This window comes from Octopus bimaculoides, chromosome 1 (genome assembly GCF_046866305.1).
Source record: "Octopus bimaculoides isolate indiv1 chromosome 1, ASM4686630v1, whole genome shotgun sequence".
NCBI classification, from domain to species: domain Eukaryota; kingdom Metazoa; phylum Mollusca; class Cephalopoda; order Octopoda; family Octopodidae; genus Octopus; species Octopus bimaculoides.
Window position 1 is genome coordinate 72,386,174 of NC_142928.1, and position 24,915 is coordinate 72,411,088.

Below are 24,915 nucleotides of genomic sequence, written 5' to 3' on the forward strand. Positions count from 1 at the left end.
ATACATACATACATATACTCTTACTCTTTACTCTTTTACTTGTTTCAGTCTTTTGACTGTGGCCATGCTGGAGCACCGCTTTTAGTCAAGCAAATCGACCCCAGGACTTATTCTTTGGAAGCCTAGTACTTATTCTTTCGGTCTCTTTTGCCGAACCGCTAAGTTACAGGGACATAAACACACCAGCATCGGTTGTCAAGCGATGTTGTGGGGACAAGCACAGACATACAAACACATACACACATACATATATATATATATATATACGACAGGCTTCTTTCAGTTTCCGTCTACGAAATCCACTCACAAGGCATTGGTCGTCCCGAGGCTATAGTAGAAGACACTTGCCCAAGATGCCACGCAGTGGGACTGAACCCGGGACCATGTGGTTGGTAAGCAAGCTACTTACCACACAGCCACTCCTACGCCTATATATATATATATATATATATATATATATATATATATATATATATATATATATATATATATATATATATATATATATATATATATATATATATATATATATATATATATATATATATATATATATATATATATATATATATATATATATATATATATACATACATATATATATATATATATATATCATCATCATCATATATATATATATATATATATATATATATATATATATATATGTATATATATATTTGTTTAATGTTGACTGTTGAAAAAAGAATAATCGATACCATAATAGAGATTAATAATATTTAGATTTTGGTCTAACAGGGTTTTTCAGGCATGTTATGACTCTTCATTGGAGACCCTGTCATAACTTGCCTGAAGACTCTGTGCACCCACAAGCAAAACTGAAAGCAGCAGGAAACTTTCTGAACCAAAACAAAAATATTATATATATATATATAATTAGGTGCGCATGTATGTGTATATGTGTGTTATGTATATGTTGCAATAAACAACAAAAATGTGATGTTATACCACTGCACACACACACACACACACACACACACACACACACACACACACACACACATTTTTTTTCATATTTCTATTAACAGAAAGATTTTGAAGAATATATACAAAGTTAGCTGACAGTAATATCTTTTTCTTCAAAAGGTTTACCTATAAAAAAAAACATACAAACCATAATAAAAAGTTAATATTTCCATTGTAAATGTTAGTAATAGATACTTTCAACTTTTTAACCTACCTTCAAAAGACCTAAAGCTAGTTTCTTCATTTTTCTATGTTTTCCCTCTTTGGATTAAATGAGTAAGTTCAGTTGATGTCAGTTGATTATTATTGTGTTTGTAGTGACTTGATGGAAAAGTAACATATATATATATATATATATATATATATATATATATATATGTATATGTATATGTATGTATGTATATGTATATGTATGTATATATGTAGGCAGGGAATTACAATTTCAAAACACAAGAAAATTATAAGAGATGCTCATTCATATTCTATAGAAATGTGGTCCAAGTTCATTTTTTTTTCTTCTCTTTTTTCTTTTATATTCTTGATAAAAATGTTGTCTTTGAATCACTTCATTTCCACCAATATTTGCCAGTCTGGTAATTCCATCCATCTACCTTTGATTGTGCTGTCACCTAGTTCGAAGTTAGTTTGTGTTTTGACCAGTTGACAATTGCTGGACAACAACAAAGGTAGCATTGATTGCATTGTCTGACAGGCTCCACTTGATATAAAATTAAATCTAATGCTTTTCTTTCATCATTTGAAATTCAGAGCTGTTTACTGTATTCTATTATTTTCTTAGAAATCAGGAGCCTTTTTTTCAGTCCTCTCTCCTCCAGACCTATTACCAGTACTACTCTACAGAGAACTAATCTGGTTTGCTGCTGCTACTGTTTTGTTTTGTTTTACTCAATAGAGGAATATCAGGGAGACAGCTTCAAACACCAGAAGCAGATAGTACATCTGCTACTCATAGAGATGCTTTGCAAATCCTTACTGAAAATTTACTGTGTGATGCAAAAATAAATAAATTCCAAAAGTAAACTTAAGAATACAGAAAGTGAGTGAGTGTGAGTGAAAGAGAGAGAGAGAGAGAGAGTGAGAGAGAAGAGGAAATAAGAAGAACATATATAATCTTTTATACTTTTTAACCAATTACTAACTCCACATTTTGGAAGCTTTTATTTTTATTTTTATTATTTTGCTGGAGGTACTAGTTCTTGTTAAGTTTCTTTGCTAAGTTATATGCTTCTATGATATCTACTGACCAGCCATATATTCAAATTGCAATGTAATACTGTGGCAGCGTCTTAAGACTTGTATGATTCCATGTTGTGTAAGCCTAGTTTGGTTGGTAAGAGCTACTGATACTGCTATTAATGTTCTCATTATTTGTTGCTGCTGATAATGATGATAATAATGATGATAGCTGTGGTGGTGGTGATAGTGGTAGTGGTGGTGGTGGTGGTGCTGATAGTGTCATAGTATTGTTACTGATGTAGATATAAGTAGAAATTGTAGGCGTGTGCCTTTGTACGGTGTGTTCCTTTTTCTCTCTGTTACTACCACTACTTCTATTACCAAGGTTTAATTTTCTGGAAGTGAAAAATCTGCCTATAAAGCTGAAATGCAAAAAGTGTATGTAAATACATTTATCTAGTTTCTTTTAAAATCTAATTAAATTTAGAATAGTCATTATGTACATGCATACACACGCATTTGATTGCATGTATGCAAGTGCATTGTGCTTTTGTGTGAGCACACATGTTTATATCTGGCATAAAAACTAGTTTGTGTTACTAGTGTTGTACGTACATATAAACAGTGTATTCAAATTTTATCACATTTTCAAATCTAATCTTTTCATATTCTTGTGAATTTACATTTTGCATATGTTGATAACATCTATTCTCTAATTGTGTCACTTAGTCTTTTTTTATATTTCTTTAAGAAAATTGATGAGGGTAAAAGGAATAAGAATGAAAGAGAAGATTAGGGGGTAAAAAAAAGAAGACCTTAATTATCAACAAAGAAGCTGTCTATAAGGAGGCAATGACATGGCAGAAGGTAGGAGGAGATGTTGGAAGGGAAAGTGAGAGTAAGAGATGAAGGAATGTCATAAGTAAAAGTTAGTTGTGAAAGGCTATTTAGTGAGATGAAGTAGGAACTGCAGATAAGATGTAAGATGGTGAAGAGGTTTGGGGAGAGACTTATTTAGATTAGGTTCTTTGACTTCAGTTATCCTCCCCGTCCTCTTCTCTGATTTAATAACACCTGCTTTTCTAACATTTTATACTATGCTGTGGCCCCACCAAAAATACCATCTCGTATCAGAAACCAACACACTGATTTGCTTGGTTTACAGTCACAGAGGAACCAAGCAACTGATACAGAATAAAAATAAACATTGGAGAAAAAAGAAAAAAAATAAGGAAAATGAGGTCAGAGGTGATATTTAATGTCAGCTTGCCTTGTTGCTGTAGAATTTTGCCTAAATTCATTATTTTCCTTCTTAAATATTTTATATTTTGCTACAAATATACCCAGTTTTCAAATCTAATTGTAGAAATCCTATCAGTAGGTGTTAGTGCTTATTTATGAATATTATTGCCACATTTTTTATTAAAATTTTGTTAAGATAAATTGAGTTTTGTATTGTTTTGTATTTCTTATTTACTTTTATTCAACCATGAGTTTAGAAACATTGAACAGAGTTTTGAAATTTCTATAATTTTTTAAATTCAAGTTATAAAGCATACAGATGGTCTAAATCTGTTACTTAATCTACCATTAAATATTCTACAAAAAAAAAAATGACACTTTATTAATTATATATGTTCAAATATATATCTTTTCCATGTGTTTTAATTGTTATTCCACATATAAAATTTAAAGTACCATATATTTGGCAAAATATATTCACAGCTCAATATCCAATGTTATATCCTTTTTTCTCAATGAGTTAATGTCATTTGAGAGGATTAGACTTAATTAAGCTCTTGCAACAGAATATGAAAATTCATTCACAGGATTCTTTGATCACATTGAACAGATGGCTGAGATTCAATAGTTTCTGAGTTTTGACATCATGATCAGCTTTATTCTAAAAATTATCCATAGGATTAAAATCAGAGTATTCAGCAGACCAGAACAGTAGCTCAATTTTTTTTCTATTGGAAATGAATTTGCTTAACTAAATGTTTGGTGCGTATGAAGTTGTTAACATGCACCAGCATCCCTTTGAACAGCGGTCATTAAAGTAATGCAAAAGAACATCTCTCTAGGAGCTTTTGTACCACTCCTTATCAATGATGTCAGTGATACAATGAACAGGTTTTGAACTGTGAGTTGAGAAATCACCTCGACTGGTGGTTCTCAGCCAGGATCAATATGACCCTTGAGAGTCCATTTAAGATTTTTGGGAGTCCACGTAATAAAGTAGTAAATTGGGGATCCACAATGGCATTTTAAGGGTCCCTGCTAGGTTTCTTTTTCTAACATTTTATGTAGTTCAAACTACGGAAGTTAATTGAGTGAAAAACAAAACAAGAGTTTTGAAAGAAGTTTCTATAAAACTATTCTTTTAACATTGAATGGGTATCGGGTCCACCAGAATAAATTAAAATCAAAGGAATTCATAGATAAAAAATGGTTGAGAACCCCTGTCCTAGACCATAATGCTGCTCTATACACCCATCATGGTGCTCTGGAAACAATTGATATTCAATTCTTCACTACATTCTGCCATAATGTCCAAATATTTTGAACTTGTATTCATTTACATAACGCTACTCAGCAGGAGTCTATCTAAACAATATAAATTGGCAGAGTTGTTCAACATAAAGCCACCTGCCTAACACACCTATTTTCTATTGTTTAAGGAAAATTTCTTTTCCATTTAAAAATATTTTTTACCAGCCCTCAAACTCTCTGTTTCAGATATATAACCAGCAGTAACATTTCCATTTTTGACATTCTGTTCCAACATATTTTTTTCTCAATTGAATGTATTGAAAAATTGAAAAGGTAGAGGGGAGTGCTTATTGCATAACTCAGCTATATATCGTGTGTATATATATTTATATACAAGGAGGTGCTGTAAAGTTCCTAGCTTTAAAGGCATCATGAAAGGCCTGGTTGGAGGCCCAAACTTTCAAGGTTCTTTTACAGAGCTTAGAAAAATTGAAGGATCGCTGCAATAAGCGTGTGAATCTATGAAGGGAGATATGTTGAATGAACTCATAATCAACTGATCTGCCTGTCTCTTCTTTTACCCAAAGCCAGGAACTTTTCAGCACCCCCTCATATACATATACATCATCATCATCATCATCATCATCATTTAACGTCCGTTTTTATGCTGGCATGGGTTGGATGGTCTGACTAAGGTCTGGAGAACCAGTAGCTGCACCAAGCTCCAACCTGATCTGGCAGTGTTTCTACAGCTGGATGCTCTTTCTAATGTCAATCACTCCAAGAGTGTAGCCGGTGTTTTTACGTGCCACTGGCACAGGAGCCAGTCAGGGGGTACTGGCATCGGCCATGTTCTGATATATATATATATATATATATATATATATATATATATATAATGTGTATGTATGTATGTATGCATGTATGTATGTATATTGCCTTTCTTTTTAGAGCCAGTAAAGTTTCAAAAAGTATTAAAAAATTGCTTTTTTGTTACATACAATATAAACAATGCATATGAAATAATAATTTCATGCATATATATACATCAGTATACACACACACACACACACACACACACACACACACACACACACACACACACTCATACATTGGTAAAATGGCAAACTGTAGGACATTTAGTTGTGTCTTGACTTTTGTACAGTTTGCATATGTTCCATATAAAAATTGAAGAAAGAAGTGCAAACAGATTCTGTCTTTCATCTTCCCATTTTTTTTTACGAGTTCTTTAAAGTCTGATCCAAAGAACATATCTCATAAAAACTAAAATTTAAAAATAAGTCCTAGACCTTAAAGAGTTAAAAGTTCTTGAAGTATAGAATAATGTACACTGAGCTGGATTAAAGCCCAAAGAGGTCCTAAATACTTAAAAGATTTTGGTGCTTCCGTATTTATGTAATTCAAAATATAAGCAATAACAAATCATAAAATAAATTTTTATTTTTCAAAATGAAATAAAACTAACAGTAAGATGAAAAATAATGTTTATTTTTGTATATTTCCACTTTATCTTTATTTGAAAAGTTTTCTATTTTTTCAATTGCAACACATCTGATAATTATATTTCTGATCATATAAACCACTTTGAATATATCTTAGCAAGTTTAAAATGATTTCTTTTGTGCTGTAAACCATTTACCATTTCTATGATCCTCCTTTTCCCTTGATTCCCTAAGCATGTGCTTATTTCACTTAATGGTTCACCTAGTACTCAATGTACACCAAAAAGTGGGGTGGGAATTCTTACTAAAAACCGTTTTCTTGAAAGTCTGCAAGAATTAATTGCTCTTCTAATAAATTTCACAAATTTTGAATAGTTATTGACTCCTCTTCACCAATTGATAAATTGGTTTGATTGGTTTGAAACTGAATAATTTTGTTTGCTCTCTTGTTTATCATTAATACCACAACTATAAACTTGAAAAAGTATCTATTTTGTAAATAAATTTATTGAGGTTATTTGAACTGTTGTAATGTGCTTTAATCAAAGTCACATCACAATATTCATGAATTCATTAATTGTTTGTACATTTTCTGACATTATATTCATTTAGTCATTATCTTTCTTGGAGTCACTGATTATTTATCAAATTTTCTTGTTATAATAACATTAATTTTTGCTATTATTAATTTATTGTATAAGATAAATAAAATAAAATATATAAAGAGAAATGATATGCAACTCAAATGATTACAGTGATATTAGTTGAAATCAAAATAGACATCATAAAAATACTTATTAAAATGGTTATAGTAGTAATAAAAGGCATATTCCAGTTATCAACTTATTCTACAAACTAAAGCAAATATCAGTAAATTTATTAGTTTACATAGAACTACACTGTAAATTTTTTGATATCTACTTATGTGAACTCTTCATTTTATTACATAAGTTGCTAAAAATTATTTCAAGTCATGTGAACACAGACTTACATTTTTTAAATGTAGTGTATGTATATTGTGTGTGTGTGTGTGTGTGTGTGTGTGTGTGTGTGTGTGTGTGTGTGTGTGTGTGTGTGTGTGTGTGTGTGTGTGTGTGTGTGTGTGTGGTGTGTATGTGCACACATGCATGTGCATGAGTGTGTTTTAAAAAAATGCAAGACATTTTAATTAAGTTACTTGAGTATGCCTTAAAACTCTGAAATAGTAAAGTTTCCAGTTAGTGGTCACATGTACAGTGTGTCCCCAAAAATGTATATACACAGTGAATGTTTATGAAGTCAGCGTTTATTAAACTACATTTCATTTTCAAAATTTAATAGAATCTACTGACAGAATTATATTTTTTTCTGAATACCTCTTTTCAAACTGATGACTGTGCTGGTTTGGGCACTGCTTATAATGTGAAGCAATAGAATTGCAAACATCAAGAAACATTTTGTTTGGTATTTGTGCACATTCTTCTTAAATGGTTGCCTTCAATTCATCAAGTGTCACTGGTTTTGTAGCATAAACCTTATTAAGTATCCCCACAAAAAAATGTCTAATGGTGTGTGGTCCAGTAAATGCCAAGGTTATTCTACTGAACCTCTTCATCCAATCCACCTGTTGGGCAAAATCTCATAAAAGTAAGTCTTTACATTACTAAGGTAGTGTAGGGGTGCCCTCTTGCTGGAGATAAAACTCCACATCTTCAAAGTCCTCTCGAATGCATGGCATAACAGTTTGTAGCAGCAAGTTCAAGTAAATGGGACCCGTCGTAGCTTCATCGATAAAGTATGATCTAATTAATCCTTTTGATGATTAACCTCACCACACTCTAATGCCTGGTAAATTAACATGATATTCCTCTGTAATACGTGAATTCTTGGGTCCTCTGTAGGTGCAATTGTGGCTGCTAATTATGCCAGTTTATTTAAACGTAGTCTCTTCTCTCCAAATATTCCTCTTTTGGAAAGTATGCATCTTGTACACATCTTCAGTCTGGATCATCTTCATTGAGAGCATAGACTATTCTTGGAATGTGACTTTCCCAATGACAGTGCTTTCCAAATGTGATGGAGATTGATTTTGTAATTCCTATCTCATGACTCACTTGCTGCACTAATTTTCTTGAACTCTGGCAATATGTTTCTAGTACACTTTCTTGCTTTGTGGAGCTTGTCAACATCTGTGGCCTTCCAGAGCATTTCCTATCGACATTCTGAATAGTTCCATTTGCTTTAAACTTATCTGTAATTTAAGAGATGGAGTTATTTTGGACTTCTTTGAAACTCTCTTCTAAATTGTCTTTGCCCTTTGACTGCATTTTCAAACTTCCAGTGGTACTTTAGGATAAATTTCCCCTGTTCAACGCTTAATCTGTCCCCTTTCATTATTTATAATAGGTTAAGTTTAAAAAGCAATGAAAGTTGAGTTATCATCTGTTAAAATGTGTATACATTTTTTGGAGACACCCTGTATACTTTACTCACAAGATCATATAAGGCAAATTGTGACTAAAACATTAATAAGCTGTGAATGAATAAAATAAAAATAACAAATACTATCTACCTATGGTGATTTAGTAATCAACAAAACTAGGGACAGCATCTAAGCTTACCTTTTGTATTTGAACAGATGTGATGGTCCCAAAGCGATCCTGTAAAACAAAAATGTAGTGATGTCTTTTTGATTCTTCTATTTTATTACTTTTACCCACTCTTAGCATTGAGCACATAACATTTAGGAATACAGATTCACATTAGGATTTTAGCCTTTCTGTTTTTTATATCATTCTAGGATAATTGGGAGGCTTTTTGTTCATGGATCATTGCCTTACTTCACTAGACATGATTTCTACTGCTAACTACTTGGCTGTCAATGGTAAACCTTGGTTAAGTAGATAAAGTGGATACTACTTGAAATGTCTTAACTCCAATAGTTGGATGATAGGAATGTCTTTTCTCACAGTTTAGGAAATGAATAAATATGAGTATGATACAACAATAGCAGATATACAAGTATCTCAAACCCATAAATGAAATGTCTACACTTAAAATGTGCAAAATTCTTCTCAAAAGTTTGCTGGAAGCATTAAATAACTTTTGATATGTATTTGTGCTGTGAGTGAAGCAGAAAAAAAATATAGCATGGAAAAAATCTAATCCTTTTTGTATTTCTGTTGAGATACACTGCCTTTGTTGCAGTTAATTTTGGAAATTAGAAGAATTAAGCATAATAACTTATAGAATAGGACCAAGGGCTCTCTCAGGTAGATTGGTATCATAGGGGTTTAAACTAACATCTTTGTTAACCTCGATAAAATTGTTCTTTTACACAACTGTAAGTACATGCATGAGTGGTGTGATTCAATATGGAAATAAAACAGGCAGGGAAGTCAGAATATTTGGAAACAATTAACTCTTATCTGTGGATTTAATAGACAAAGAAATACAAACCAGTTGAGAAAACATTTGTGTATCAGATGATAATTTTTGTATAGTAGTGTTGATTGAACATTGTTTACCTTGCAAGACACTGATAAAATGAATGAATTAGTCACAACTCCTAGCCATGGAAACTGACTTGGCGATAAAGTTTTGTATTAAACTGGGTAAAAATGCTACAGAAACTTATGAAATGCTCCAGATTCCTTATGGATTAATTAGTATGAGCCAAGAATCTGTTTTTCATTGGCATAAGAGACCAGCCAAAGCAAGTCCACTAGGAAGCTCATGACAATCCCCTTTTTTAACAGTAAGGGCATAATATACATCCACTGGGTTCCCTCTTGTTGGACGGTCAATAAAAAGTATTTTGTGGAAGTTTTGAAGGTGTTCAGAAAGCGATTTCATTGTAAAAGGCCAGTACACCTGCATCAGGACAATGCACCATTCCAGAATTCCATTCTGGTAACCAACCACTTGACAGAGATGGGCATCAAAATTGTCCATCCCCACTCCCTACAGTCCAGACCTTGCTTCTGGTGACTTTTTGTTGTTCCCTAAGCTGAAGGAGATGAAGGAAGCTATGCCAAGAATCCTTGACACCTCTACTTTGGAGAACATCCATGGAGTCTTTACGAAGTGGTTGGAGCACTACAAATGTATTGAAGTCAGAGGATCCTACTTTGAAGGAAATTAGTGTTTTATACTTCTTTGAAATTAATAAACATTCTCTCATGAAAAAGTCTCAAAACTTCTGGAATGCACCTTGTCCATCCAAAGTGCTTCTTCCGGTCTTCATCTACCGAACCCACTCACAAGGCTTTGGTTGGTTTAGGGCTACATGTAGAAGACTCTTGCCCAATATGCCATGCAGAAGGACTGAACCCATTGTTATAACTCTAGTTATTCTTTCATATTATGTTTTCACAATTCCAGGACATGACTAAAAGTATTTCCCTTGGCTCTGCTAGGCAAAAGAATAGTAATATAATTCGAATTTAAAATCAAACATACCCATTTAAACTTCAAATAGCAAGAATTTTTCTGGAAGTACACAATATGATGACTTTCAATCATTAAAAATTCTATGTGCAAATGACTGTTCACATACATTTACAAATAAAACAACAAAAGGCTTAACTCTACTTTTTTTTTACTACTAAAAAGTTCACAATAAATTCTGCAATCTGAAACTATCACAAAGCACTCTCATCAAACATTGCCAACATGTAGTGATTGTATCTATTGACTATTGATTAAATTCAGCATGACTTACTAAAAAACTGCTGAACAGAGGTACTGCAATTGTTTGGCTCTCCAAACAAAAGGACTTTTTAAAACCTTTACTTGTCTCAGTCATTGGACTGCAACCATGTTAGGGCACACCAACTTAAAGTAGATAGTTGAACAAATTGACCTCTCTATTTATTTTAAAGTTTAGTACTTATTCTATCAGTCTGTTTTGCTGAACCACTAAGTTATAGGGACATAAAGAATCCAACACCAGTTGTCAAGCACTGGTGGGAGACAAACACACACACACACACACACACACACACACACACACATACATGTATATGATAGGCTTCTACACAGATTCTGGCTACCAAATTCCCTCAGAAAGCATTGGTTGACTAAGAGCTATAGTGGAAGATATTTGTCCAAGGTGCTGCACAATGGGACTGAACATGAAACCATGAGATTTGCAAAGCAAGTTTATTAACTATACAGCCATACCTGCATGTGTACAATAATTCTCTTGACTAGAATTAAAATTCTAGGTTGTACACTATTCAATCAGAATTAACTACTCAATTTTGAATAGAAAACTGCAACATGTAGTGTTGATACAATAAAAGGATATGAAATTCAACATAAAAAATATGCAACTTAGAGAAAAACTAAAGCTTAAACAACTTTACAGATATTGGAAAATGTTCAACTGGTTCTTATTTTATCGACCCTGAAAAGATGAAAGGCAAAGTCAACCTCAACAGAATTTGAACTCAGAACATAAAGACAGAAGAAATGCTGCTAAGCATTTTGCACAGCATGTTAATGATTCTGCCAGCTTGCTGCCTTCAGCTTTCCAGATATTAACTATTAGAATCACTATCTGCCCTTTCTTTCTCTTTTGTAGTCATCATTATTACCTTAGCGAAGGCAGAGGTATTGTTTTCAGTCATATTTGTTTGTTTTGTCTGTGGACAAGATATCTCAAGAACCGCTGGATGGATTCAGATGAAACGCTCAGGGGTGTTTGGCCTCGTAACTGGCACAAACTGATTAAATTTTGGGATTGATCCGGATATAATTAAATTAAAAAAACCCCAAACCAAAACCAAAATTGTTTCAGTGTTTTCTGATGTTTAGGACTGCATCTGTAGTAGTAGTTCTTGAACCATTTGATGGTGTATATGGTGCTGTCTGCTAGTGAGTGTAGCTTCTATATTCATATTTTTTTAAAGAAAGTCTTTTGTTGTAAGATTGAATGTATTTATATATACATATGTACATGTCACATGTGCATCATAACTCACTAATTGATACTTTACCCAATAATACTAATGCCTCTGAATACATGATGTAATGTATAAATATATGTGTGTGTATATATATATATATATATATATATATATACACACACACACACACACACAAACACACATACATATCATGTCACCCATTTTAATACCAACTCCTGACTCATCTTAGGCTCACATCTAAAGAAAATCCAACTGGTACAATGTGGTTCACAAATATACTAGCCTGTAGCTATTACACATACTACTTTTTCCTTTTTGCTTTTTCTGTCACTGCTAAAATGAACTTTGTTCCTTGGAACTCATCAACCTTAGGTTACTTTAATTCAAGCACTTCCAACACCCTCATCTCTTCTCTACTGACCATATACTTTATGCTGACTCCCACCAAGTTTCTCACTAATCATTATGTCCAGTTCTTTATTCCCAGGGCCACCTTCCGGGATCCCTTCTCTGCACATGCTTTTTATTCTGCAGCAGCAAACTTGGGATCTTTTTTAAAACGGGGGCCACATTTTTCATTAATGTTTTACGTAGTGTTTTTGGTACCGAAAGACTTTCAAACTTTGTATACTTATCTATTTTGTGTTATAGAACAGAAAAATATTTTTGTATTCGAATTTATTTCATGTAAAAAATTGTCTTATTTCGATAATTTCAACCAATCACTGACGTCCATTCAGCCGATATACATTAAGTGCCGACTACATAAACAAACGATTCTTCGTTTTATTTGCTTTTTTCATTTTAAATTTGCTTTAACCCTTACCCTAACCCTAACCCTAACCGTAGGGTTAGGGTTAGAGTTAGGGTTAGGGTTAGGGTTAATTGTTTCAGAATCGTTTGTTTATGTAGTCGGCACTTAATGTATATCGGCTGAATGGACGTCAGTGATTGGTTGAAATTACAGAAATACGACAACTTTAACATGGAATAATTTATGGATTTCTTTTTTTTTAAGAAGACTAAGAGAAAAAGATGTTTTATATGACACATTCTACCAGTGTTCCAAGTTTCAAAGTGTTTCGTTAATGAAAAATGTGGCCCCCGTTTTAAAAAAGATCCCAAACTTGCAACTGTCCAAATGGATTGTTAGCAGCACTAGTCTGAACAGTTATGCTGGGCCTGTGATGGTCATGTCAGCAATGAGCACATCTACATCTTCTACACTAAGTGAATTAGAAAGAAATGAACCAGACACTTGTAATTATAAACCAATTTGTTATAAAAATTTCAATCATTGTACAGTGACAATTAGAACAACATGATTTCTTTCTAGTATTCAGTTCCTTTACTTTTAATTTTAGAGTTACAAGTCTGTCCGATATATAAATTATAAAAGCACATAATATTTTGCCTTCAATTTTATGCTAAATGACTCTATTGTAGATACATATATGTCATCTATAAGTCATTGCTTCAACTCACATATGACTAGATGTTTGTTTGATGGTGGATATGTAATGTAAATACTCTTCTATATTAATTCATTTTAAACTACGACTATGCTACCTATATATACAAATAATAATACAAAATAGTTCAATTATTCATTTGCTGTAACAGTCCCAAATGTATAGTGTTTGGAATTATACTGAGTATTATGAATAGTAAAATTTATATATATTTGAATGCAAATAAACATTAAGCATTAAAAGCTAACTGTAAATTCATAGTTGTAATTTATTTATAAGGCTGGGATTTTCCTATCATGAATATTTTTTGGAAAAAAAATTACCACTCAATGACTTCACTTGAGAAATGCATGTGATTTGTTTTGTTGTTTTCCACTTGAATGTGTAGTATCACATGATCAGGAAGGAATACCTGTTGGTAATATGTTCTAAATAACATCTGTCTAGGGAAAAATGAGTAAGCTTGATAGTGGTAGTACTACCTTATCATATTTTCTTTCTTCGCCTATTATTCCTCACTACCACTGTCTTCACTTACTTCATTATATCAACAACTTCCTGTACAAGTAATCATAGTGATGATAATAATTAAGCATAGATACAGATATATTAGTTAAAAATAAACAATTTTTCGCGGAGTTAATTGTGCCAGAGTGGGTTTATTACCTTTCTATTAAAGAAAAAAAGAATCAAAGTAGGAATATATTTTTCCTTCAGATGCAGAAATTCTAGAAGTGTGTTTGTCAGATGGTAAAGATTGTTGGCTCTACTTAAGAACTAAAAGCATTCCAAGTCAGTGATGAAAATAATCTCACAGTCTTATAAACTTCAACCAGAAAATGTTATTTATATGACAAAAGACAACTTTTGATATTTTTGTTAAGATTAGTATATTAAGTTAGTGAGCTGTCAGAAGTGTCAGAGTGTTGGGAAAAATGGTTTTACTTTGTTTACATTGTGAGTTCAAATCCTGCCAAAGTCAACTTTGCTTTCATCCCTCTGAGGTGGAGGGAGTCTATAAAATATAGTACCAGTTTTGTACTGCCATCATGTAACAGACTAACTCATGTTCCACTCAATCCCCTCAAAATTACTTGCCTTTTGTTTAAATTAGAAACAATTGTTATTTGTAAATAATATCTGATGGTTTGAGCATAAAGATGCAAAATATAAATTGGATTTACTTCACCATCAAAGACTAGATATTTCTATTCCATTCCATTCTTTCCCTAAATAATTTTTATGATTTAAAGTTTCTTAAAACCTATATTAGTTTTAAGTTCTGAAAAATTCCTTGTTTAAAAATTAACTGATTAGAAATTTTTAGGTAAACTCAAAATTACAATGTAATGTTGACCAAGTTAAATAATGATTTGTACTGAACTGAACTGCTATGGTTGAACCCTTTTGATACCAATCTGGCTGAAATCGCCTCTGGCTCTGTAGTACAAATGTCTTGTTTTCAAAAGTTCTGAATTAAAATCATTCACTAGACCTTGGTCAAAATTTATGTTCCTAACACAAGCTTAATGATAACTAAGTTATTTTACTAAATTCTTTGTTATATTTAAAATTAATTGAAAGAAACACAGAACATCTCAACAAGAATATGGTAACAAAAGGGTTAAGGTTAAGGCTCTAAATTACTCAACCATTTGTCAATCAGTTCAGATTGTACTGATGAAAAAAACTTAGTATAAGTTGTAGGCAGTTATGGGGACCCAAGCCATGTGTATTAGTGAAATCCAACTAGTTGATATCCTTGCTGTTCTTACACCTTACTGTTCTTACACCACTTGCTGTTCTTACACTACTGAATGAACATCCAAACCCTTTGTACATTTTCAGTGCATCTTCATGTATGTGTACACACACACACACACACACACACACACACACACACACACACACACATATATATATATATATCTGCAGTCGCTAAATTCCCTTTGAGAATTATTCGGTCTTAGTAGATACATGATATGTGATCTTCTTCTAGCACATTAGCAGTCCACCTAGTGTCCTCCTTTATATATGTTTTTATGTATTTATATATATGTATATATATATATACCTATGTCTGTGTCTCTTTATGTCTGTGTTTGTCCCCCACCACCACTTGACAACTGGTGCTGGTGCGTTTACATCTATGTAACTTAGTGGTTCAGCAAAAGTGACCAATAGAATAAATGCCAAGCTTTAAAAAAAAAAAATAAGTACTAGGGTCGATACATCTGATGAAAAATTTCTTCAAGGTGGTGTTTCAGCATGGCCGCAGTCTAATAACTGGAACATTTTTTTTAATGACTTTTATGATATGTGCATAACCTAGGGAAATAATTTAGGCATGGCTGTGATTATAGGTGCTGGTATGGCTGTGTGGTAAGAAGCTTGCTTCTCAACTACATGGTTTCATGTTCAGTCGTAAAGTATGGCACCTTGGGCAAGGGTCTTCTACTAAAGCCCTAGTTCAACCAAAGCCCTGTGAGTAGATTTGGTTAAACAGATACCTAAAGAAACTCGTCATATATATTTATATATTTGTGTATGAGTGTCTTTGTGTTTGTGTTTGTCTTCCTTCTTTACCATTTAACAACCAGTGTTTGTTTGTTTACACTCCCCATAAATTAGCAGTTTAGCCATAAAGACTAAGAGAATAAGCACCAGACTTAAAAAAATAATTACTGGGGTCGATTTGTTTGACCCTTCAAGGGAGCACACCAGGATGGCTACAGTCCAGCAACTGAAACAAGTAAAAGGTAAAACAGAAAAATTGTGTTTGAGAACATTTTATTATTATGATAAGTGATACTGGAAGATATTAAAAATGTCCAAGAAGGTGATGTTACAAAGACTCTGGTTTAGGGTTGTGTGAAAAAAATGTCTGGGTTTGAATCAGAAAATGCTATAAATAGCGTTTTTTATCTTCCTGATAAAAACGAAGCATTTTTATCTTCTATGTTCAAGTTCAGATATAATTAGTTCTGTTATCAACATCACTGCATGTCTTATAAGCAATGCTGAAATAATTAATCATGGACTACTAGCAGAGATTTGTCTGTCAGGGATCAGAAATTACTTTTAACCATAATCAAAAGATGTGTGTGCTTGTATATATATTTAGAATATATAACATTGAAAGATTTAGATTGAATAAGTATTGTTATATATATATTGAAACATCATATTTGGCAACTGAAATGGTATCAAACACTCAAAGTATTTCACATTGCACTTTATTGTACACTCAACATTCTACATTGCATAAAATAGAATTACTAGGAATTACCTAAAATAAGCCAATCATATTTGCAACACATGTAGAAGACAGCAACAAAAGCAAAAATAACCCCAGACTCAAAACTCTCATAGGCATCACATTTAACCAATTAAATGTTAACAATATTTATAATTTATGAGTATAACTTAAAAGTAAGTTATGCCTTTCATGCTTCTTTTCTTACAACATATGCTCCTCTGCAGATGATACTGACCTTTATGTTTTTTTAAACCTCTCCCACCCAAACATCATTTACATATTAAACGAATATCCTTTACCAGACTTTCACTACGCATATCATAAGAAATCTCAAACATATCCTTCAATGGGGATGTTAGTAACTTAGTCCTTTTCGGCATCAGAAATAAACAATTGCTACACTTGTCAAGGAAGTGTCTCTTGTATTATACTTTCTCAATATCATTATCATTATAATCATCATCATCCATCTCTATTAACAGCATAAAAATTAAACTATCAAAGTAGTTTCAAATTATGAGCCTCACACACCTTTATGAACTCTCATGGAAACCTCTTGTAGATAATATTTCTAAAACTGCATCTCAAACACAAAGATTCTTCTTCAGAGCAAGAAAATACTTCATATCTATTAAGTTAACTCTCCACAAATCGAAAGTTTTACACACTGAAGTATTATTCATATGTAAGGTACTGTGCTGTTGGCACATGCATAAACATCTTAGACTGCTTTAAAAAAGAAGGCCAAATGGCTGATAGCTGAAGATTAACATATTTGCTAAGCCACTGGCTCAAAGACTTGCAGTTTATTCTCTCTGCTTTGCTATCACTGATATAACAGCTTCTGTTGCTGAAGTATCTGACTGTATATTTCCTTGACATGATGCACCATCCTCTCTTTCATTACTCTTACTGTGTCTCACATCCTAGAACCATGCTAATCATAATCCAATATTTTTTTCATAGAAACACTATCTCCTAGAATTCCCACCCTACCAGCATTTTTCCTGTAGATTGACTTCCAGACATTTCAAATTCAATATCAAATACATTGATATCACTAGTATGGGAGGAAATTACAAATGTCTTAGGTACTACCCTTCACCATCTGACTTAAAAAAAGAATATGCTAGGTTCTTGTCAACTTTATTGTCATTTGAATTACAGAAATTTACAAGTAAAACATTTAGAAGCAATTGTGCTTATCTTATGCCAAGAACACCATTGAAAGGGAGTTATATCTTCAGCATTATTCAACCTAAATTGGTTCCTAATGCTTGAAAATTTGGTCCAGATCTACTAAACAATCACGACTTTACCTAGATATTTTGTTGACCTCTGTAATAATGTCCCACAGATAATTTAATCTTTATTCATTACGGTTACCAGCATACATGGGAAAGATGCTATGGAATGCATTATCAGTAGATAATCATTTAGGAATTCAACTATTTCAGACTACCAAAACAATCTCGTCAGCTTTTGGATATAAATAAATAAATACGAAATTTGACTTTTAATTTGAAAGAGTTTATGTAATTGAGACATGTAATTTTGAGAAATTTTAATAGTTATTTTTGTTATTAAAGAAAATAGTGCCTTTTGAGAGTATCAGAGTGGATCAGATTCAGATCTAAATACTGAGGAAATTAGATATATTATTAAACAGTATATGATATGCTTGTAAGAAAAAATATACAATTAAAACTGATAAACTATAAAAACAAAGAACAAAGAACAAAGGCAAACATCTGTACACAGGGAAACTGAAGTATTTAGTGTTAAACAATTTAGAAGGCAATGAATAGTATTAAGCTAAACTGCTGCCTAGAACATTTCTGTTTAAAGAAAATAACATACAATTCAGTGAAAAAAAACCCCTTAGAATAACATAAAATATTGACGACAATACTGCAAAGATATGTTGCTAGAATTTTTTTAAAAAATGAAAGAATTTAAAATACAAAAAAAATTTTAAGGTGGATGTTGATATATCCAGCTTTCACCTATGATTTGGTCACATCTTGTTGGTTATTATATATATATTTGCAGCCTATTTTTAGGGATGAAAATATAGCTCTGTTTTGAGGCATGCCTGTATTGTGTTTTACAATCCCTATAACTCTTATTACAACATGTAACATAACCTGCATAGTTGCTTTCAACAAATTATCATACATTGTCTTTTAAAAGAAGATTTACTATTTAACACAATTTTAGCTTCATTTAATCCATGCTTTGAGAATAGTGTGTTTTTCACTTCCTCATTTTGTAAATCAGATACATGGAACACATTTTAATATATTTCTATTCTGTTTCATATTAGGGTATTCTGTAATAGAGTTAGCCTTCATAAGCATTTTATTGAAAACATTTGATATTATATATGAAATCAAATATAGATAAGGAGTTATTAACAAGCATAAGGCAAATCATAAAACTTAAAGCAGTTAAAGTTGGTTCAGTGGGACTTAGCTCAATACCTTTTTAGTATTTTGTGCCTGTATCGTTTTCTGGAATTGTCGTTTATCAACAGGTTATCCTTAATTAAGAAGACTAATGATCAAATGCATTCCAGCGGTGATCATCCAATTTTGTTCAGATATAGTATATCTTGGACAGTAACTGCATCATAACTAAACTCTCTTTACTTCCTAAGCAACACACCCACAGACTTCAACAAGCTAACAACTTGTCCCCTGATATCACATACTGTTCTACACCTAATTACCACAACTGCACAGCAAGCAATCTCCCAACACTTCTTTGACTATCTATTTATCATCATCATTAAAATACACTTATATATCAAACTGAAAAGCCAACTTGAATGAAATTAAGGACAGCTTCAAACATGACTCACCAACACTACACAGTAGAAATGAACTCAGTAAATAAAAAAGAAAAATCAGAGAAACTAAATGTAAGAAATACAGGAAATTGATGATATTTGTATTCAGTACAAAACAAGCCGTAAAACATAATTATACAAAGTAATTAGCGGCATTAACAATTATAATTGCCATACCACACCTTATGACATAATAATAACCAACTTCTAAAAAGCATATTCTTACTCCAGTAGCAAGAAAATTAACTCAGCAAACATTAAAAACATAAAATAAGTCACCCAAAAGTTACACAAGAGAAACAATCACATAAAATGCAAAGTGTATAGTTTTCACTTAGACAACAATGTGAGCCTTTTCCTTCAATGAGATACTAAAAAGTTATCAAGAAATCCCAAAACTCAAACTCTCAAGGGCCTGATAAAATTACAAACTCATCTAAAACACTAAAAATCAACAAGGCTTATTGCATTCACAAATCGACTGAACTTCTTATATAAATTGCTAATTTCCCATAATGTGGAAATTGAGAAAAATCATCAATTTTAAAACTCAACTGAAGCAGTATCACCTGGACCCATCACTACTCCATACATACTTTAAAAAGTCATAGAAAGGATTTTCTTAAACATCACCAGCCTACACACTTCCTTCTCCAACTTAGAATGTGGGTTCAGACTGTTAATTACAGTCAGCCATACACTTGCTCACAAACCTTGTATATAAAAAAAAAAAATCCAAAACATGATGATTTAAAAAAACGCCTATATACCATCCTAACTACTATTGACATCAGCAAAACTGACAGTGACATTCTTGTTACTAGACTCAGAATACAAATTATTCAATAATAAAACAAGAAACAGAACAAAATTCTTGCTAGAAAACTGTCTCTCTGGTCACCAAGGCCATGTAGTGTATAAAGAAAGAAATCACTTTCATAATTTGTAATTTCTTAAATGGACTAGGTATTGGTTAAAAGTAACGTAAGAAAAGATCTATATTCGTACGCACTCTTTTTAACCTATATCTACATGACCTTCCCACACCTCCATAAAGTATACACACAGCCTCATATGCAGATGACATCACACTCACATTTTTCCATCATTCTCTAGACACAGCTGCACAACTACTCCAATTCTACGCCAATCACCTAGAAACCTAACTCTAAAACAACAAACTTAAAGAAGTACCTTCTAAATCTACTTTCTCATTTTGTACCAGCTTTACCAAAATATCAAATACAGCCAGCCATCACGTTCAAATAGTATAAACATATCACACATATTACAACGCTTCTACATTATTCACATTATACCGAAATGACAGGGTAAATGAAGCAAAATAATGCAGGAACATACTGAGACAATACATTGAATTCATTATGGATTATACCATTCTTGCTTGGGTTGCCAATCTCTCCATAATAACATCAAATGATGCTCTTAGCATCATCACATACTGAATATAGATCACATTCATACATCACTGACACAGCATAACAATATGAAAACTAAAAGACAACTAGGAGAGGCAGAGTTTGTGGTGAAAACAAATTCCAATCCTAACAGTCCTTTCCACTACATGCACACTCCCACCTATTAGAACATCTCTCTAATTCTATCCTCAAAACACTCCCTGCTACTCAACTCCTGATATACATTAAAGACATGTGCATGAAAAATAGCAATAGCAACAGTATCCTCATTAGTTTGCAAGCATTATATTTGGGTGCATACCGTCAATGACAAATGCAGAGGATGAGTAACTGTTGTGTTTTGATTGAGTCAACCTTGCCTGCTTCTGATGAACCTACCTCTAGAATCCCAAAACATATGGATATAGACTAGACTGTGAAGAGTGTATAATATGTTCAGATTATTACATTTCACCTCCTTATAATTAACCATTGCATGTTGGAATGTACAGAATATTCCTTAGCTAGGCAAGGGGAGTGGTATATCTAGAACAGTGGTTCTCAACCTTTTTCAAAATTTTTGCTTTGTGGTCTCCTGGCTATTTTTTGGAGGCCTCACAGTCCCTGGCCTATTTTGGCAGGAACAAGAGATTAATCAAATGCAAAATTTTCATGATTATACTACTATTAGGTTTAAGTAGTTGAATGCACAAAACCTCATGCCATTAAATATAAATGTTAGATGTAAGCATAAAATAACAATAATGGCACTAACATGACACCAGATGTTGGTAAAATGATATGAAAAAAATTAACATTTTGTTTCTTTTTAGGCTATGAAGTAGGGCCACAGTTAACTATACCAAACTTTAATTATTCATCAGTAATTTATGCTTTCAAACCCATTTTCACAAATATTAAGTTCGGAGGCAAGTAAGGTCCAGTATAAAAAAGGGACCATTGGCATTGATGTAGCATTTAATTCTTTGTTTATTTTCTTCAATTCTTTCCTTGATTTGCATATATATTTGCCGAAAACCGATAGAAGACAAGATATTTTTTGATATACAAAGAAAAATCATTAAACCTGTTCAAAAGAAGGATTAATGTGACTGCTGTATTTGCTTTAGCTTTACCAACTTGTCTATATTTGGCTGGGTTCTGGATAAAGCAACCCTCATCTCGTGTGTAACATCCAGGCTGTTTCGTTGTTTGCTTTTTATTGATTGAAGAGCCGAAAACACTAACTTGCACTCATAAGTGGTTGTGAAGGGAACCAGATATTTCAGTGCCATCTTTGAAATATCTGGATAAAGCTGTGCTGTCTGAATCCAAAAGTCACAACAACTCATTTCACGAAAGATCTGTTTTGCAACTCCATTATTCAACAATTCTATGAACTGCTCCTGCACAGTTATGTCCTCAGAAGGGAGATCAGCAAGTGATATGGAAAATGGATTGTTCATGCAGCAGTAAAGTTGCTCAAATTTTTGCAAATTGGGAAAATATCGGGATAATTCTTCCCTAAGAATGCAAATATGGTTTTGCATCACCTCAACCATATCATCATTGACGAGGAACTCGTTTTCATCAATAAATTTATTAAACTGAGGGGGAAAGGTGTAAAGTTTTTCTTTTGCTATTTTGAAGCCCATAGTTCCAGTTTCATTTTAAAAGCAGATATTTTTTCATGACAGTGGAGTACTGTTGCGCCTTTTCCTTGCAGGGTTAAGTTAAGAGTGTTGAAAGAGTCGAATATATCCACCAAAAATACCAGATATATAAGAAATCAGGCATCACAAAATTTAGCTCACAAACAAGGCTTTGAGTCCTGAACAAATTCACATATTTTGTTTCAAAGCAAAAAAACTCACATCAGTGCTTTCCCTTTAGATAACCATCGGATGCGAGAGTGCAACAGAAGACACGAGAATTTAGTGCCCCAGCTTTGATGAAGTTGACTACAGCAATAACATCATTCAGAACATTTTAAAGTGTATCTGGTAAAGTCTTAGCCATAAGAGCTTGTCGGTGAATTGTACAATGTTTCCCAAGAGCATTCAGGGCTTTTGTTTGACAAGTGTTTGAAAACCCGAGTGGCAACCTGGCATGACCGGAGCGGCATCAGTGCAGACACCGATACAGTGCTCCCAATTGATGTCATGTGCACGAAAGAAGTTGTCAACTTTGACGAAAATGTCTTTTGCTGTCGTTTTAGAGTGGAGAGATTCGCAAAACAGAAAATCGTCTTCATACACTTATTGTGAATATACCGTACAAAGACACACAGTTGAGCCATATTCGCAATATCCGTAGATTCATCAAGTTGGATAGAAAAAAGTTGAACGTGTCATTTGAAAGGGAGATATGTTTCAGTTTTGAAAGCTTGCATTGGTTGAAAACATTTGAAATAATCATTCTGCCACAAGGCATGCATGGTAAGGTCACACTCATGAGTGCACACATGCGTATACAGTGCACTGTATCAGCCATTATGTTGGCAATTTTGGTCATGTCATAGTTCAGCTCTGGTCATTGGGTTATGCAACAGCTATTTTACCTAGAAGCTGGAGAATAAGAGGGATCAAATGACCTTTGCTGAATTCATTCTGGTTTGCACCAGTATAGGTTTAAGCTAAATGATTTTCCAATCTATAATTTTTTATAGAAGTACAACCCCCCCCCCCTCAAAAAACTTATGATGGTAGTTGAAGTTGTAGTCATTTCCACATTTAAATATATATAGCAATCATTTTTTGTGAAAGAAGTTAGTGTGAGCATGTTTGGTGAGAAAAAACCAGTATTAGTTAACAATTAATATTGATTTCAAATTTTGGCACAAGTCCAGCAATTTCAGGGGAGGAAGTAAGTTGAGTAGATCAACCCTAGTACTCAACTAGTACTTATTTTATCAACCTTGAAAGGATGGTTAATGCTTAATATTAGTTTCTGGTAACTATAGGAAACAGCTCCTGTCATGTTTTAATTTTGTTGTGGTCTCTTCAGGAAAATATAATCTCCTTAGACTTGTTGAAGTAGAGTTGTATGAATCACTAAGTTAATATACAGGATCATACATTTATCGGCTTGAAAGATAGAATTGTTTTTAGAGATTAAGTAATTTAGAGATGCTATCTGCCTGAAAAATGACAGATAAGTTAGTTTTAATATATTTAACTTGAATATATTTAAGGGGAGAAAAAAAGAACAACAAAATTAATCTGTGTCTAATATTTTCATTTTTGCCAGCTACAAAGAGAACTAATTTTATCACAAAACAAAGTATAGCAATTTTTTTTTATACAGAATGTATATTATAATATAATAAGGTTTTGTGTGCTATGTTGATATATAGTTTGGTAAGATACAGAGCAATATGGTGTATACAACAATTCAATAAAATATATTGAAATACACTGAGAAATATATGAAGAAAACTAATTATTTTCATGTATGAAACTGTAGACAAAATTTCACCTAACACTGTCTCTCCGTTGAAGAAATACCCCTTAAAATATTTGCTTTCGGTTGTATTTCTACTTTGGATAAGCTATATAAGAAGTGAGTTAGTATAAGCATTAGGTAGTGAAAGTGACAGAATTCCAACAAGGAAAGAAGTTTCGGAGCAAGTAACTGATAATAGAAGTAGGCCAAGCAAACTGTTGAGTAAGATAATTTGACATGACTACCAAAGAGCTAACATAAGACAGAGGTTGTATACTGATGGGGATTTGGCACGAAACTGAGAATATAAATTTCTGGTGGGATTCTTACTCTAAACTGAATTTGGGTATTGGCCAAAGATTGAATATATAACTATGTGTCTTGTTAGTGTTTGAAAAAAACTTTTTTAAAAAATGCTC

The 24,915-nt window shown here is 32.7% G+C and overlaps 1 protein-coding gene across 13 annotated transcripts in view; it reads right to left on the bottom strand.

The window, feature by feature from the left end:
* Positions 1–24,915, bottom strand: part of LOC106879036 (uncharacterized) — a 232,079-nt gene that overhangs the window by 58,153 nt on the left and 149,011 nt on the right. For 7 of the 13 annotated variants that reach the window (XM_014928444.3, XM_014928441.3, XM_089352231.1 and 4 more), the window contains one exon: positions 8,741–8,779. The exons of 4 other annotated variants lie outside the window; for them this stretch is intronic. In XM_014928444.3, the coding sequence (XP_014783930.2) occupies positions 8,741–8,779 (39 nt within the window). Of the gene's footprint in view, positions 1–1,201; positions 3,369–8,740; positions 8,780–24,915 lie in introns of those variants that run through there. 2 more of the 13 variants (XM_089352236.1, XM_089352207.1) reach the window with 1 other exon arrangement.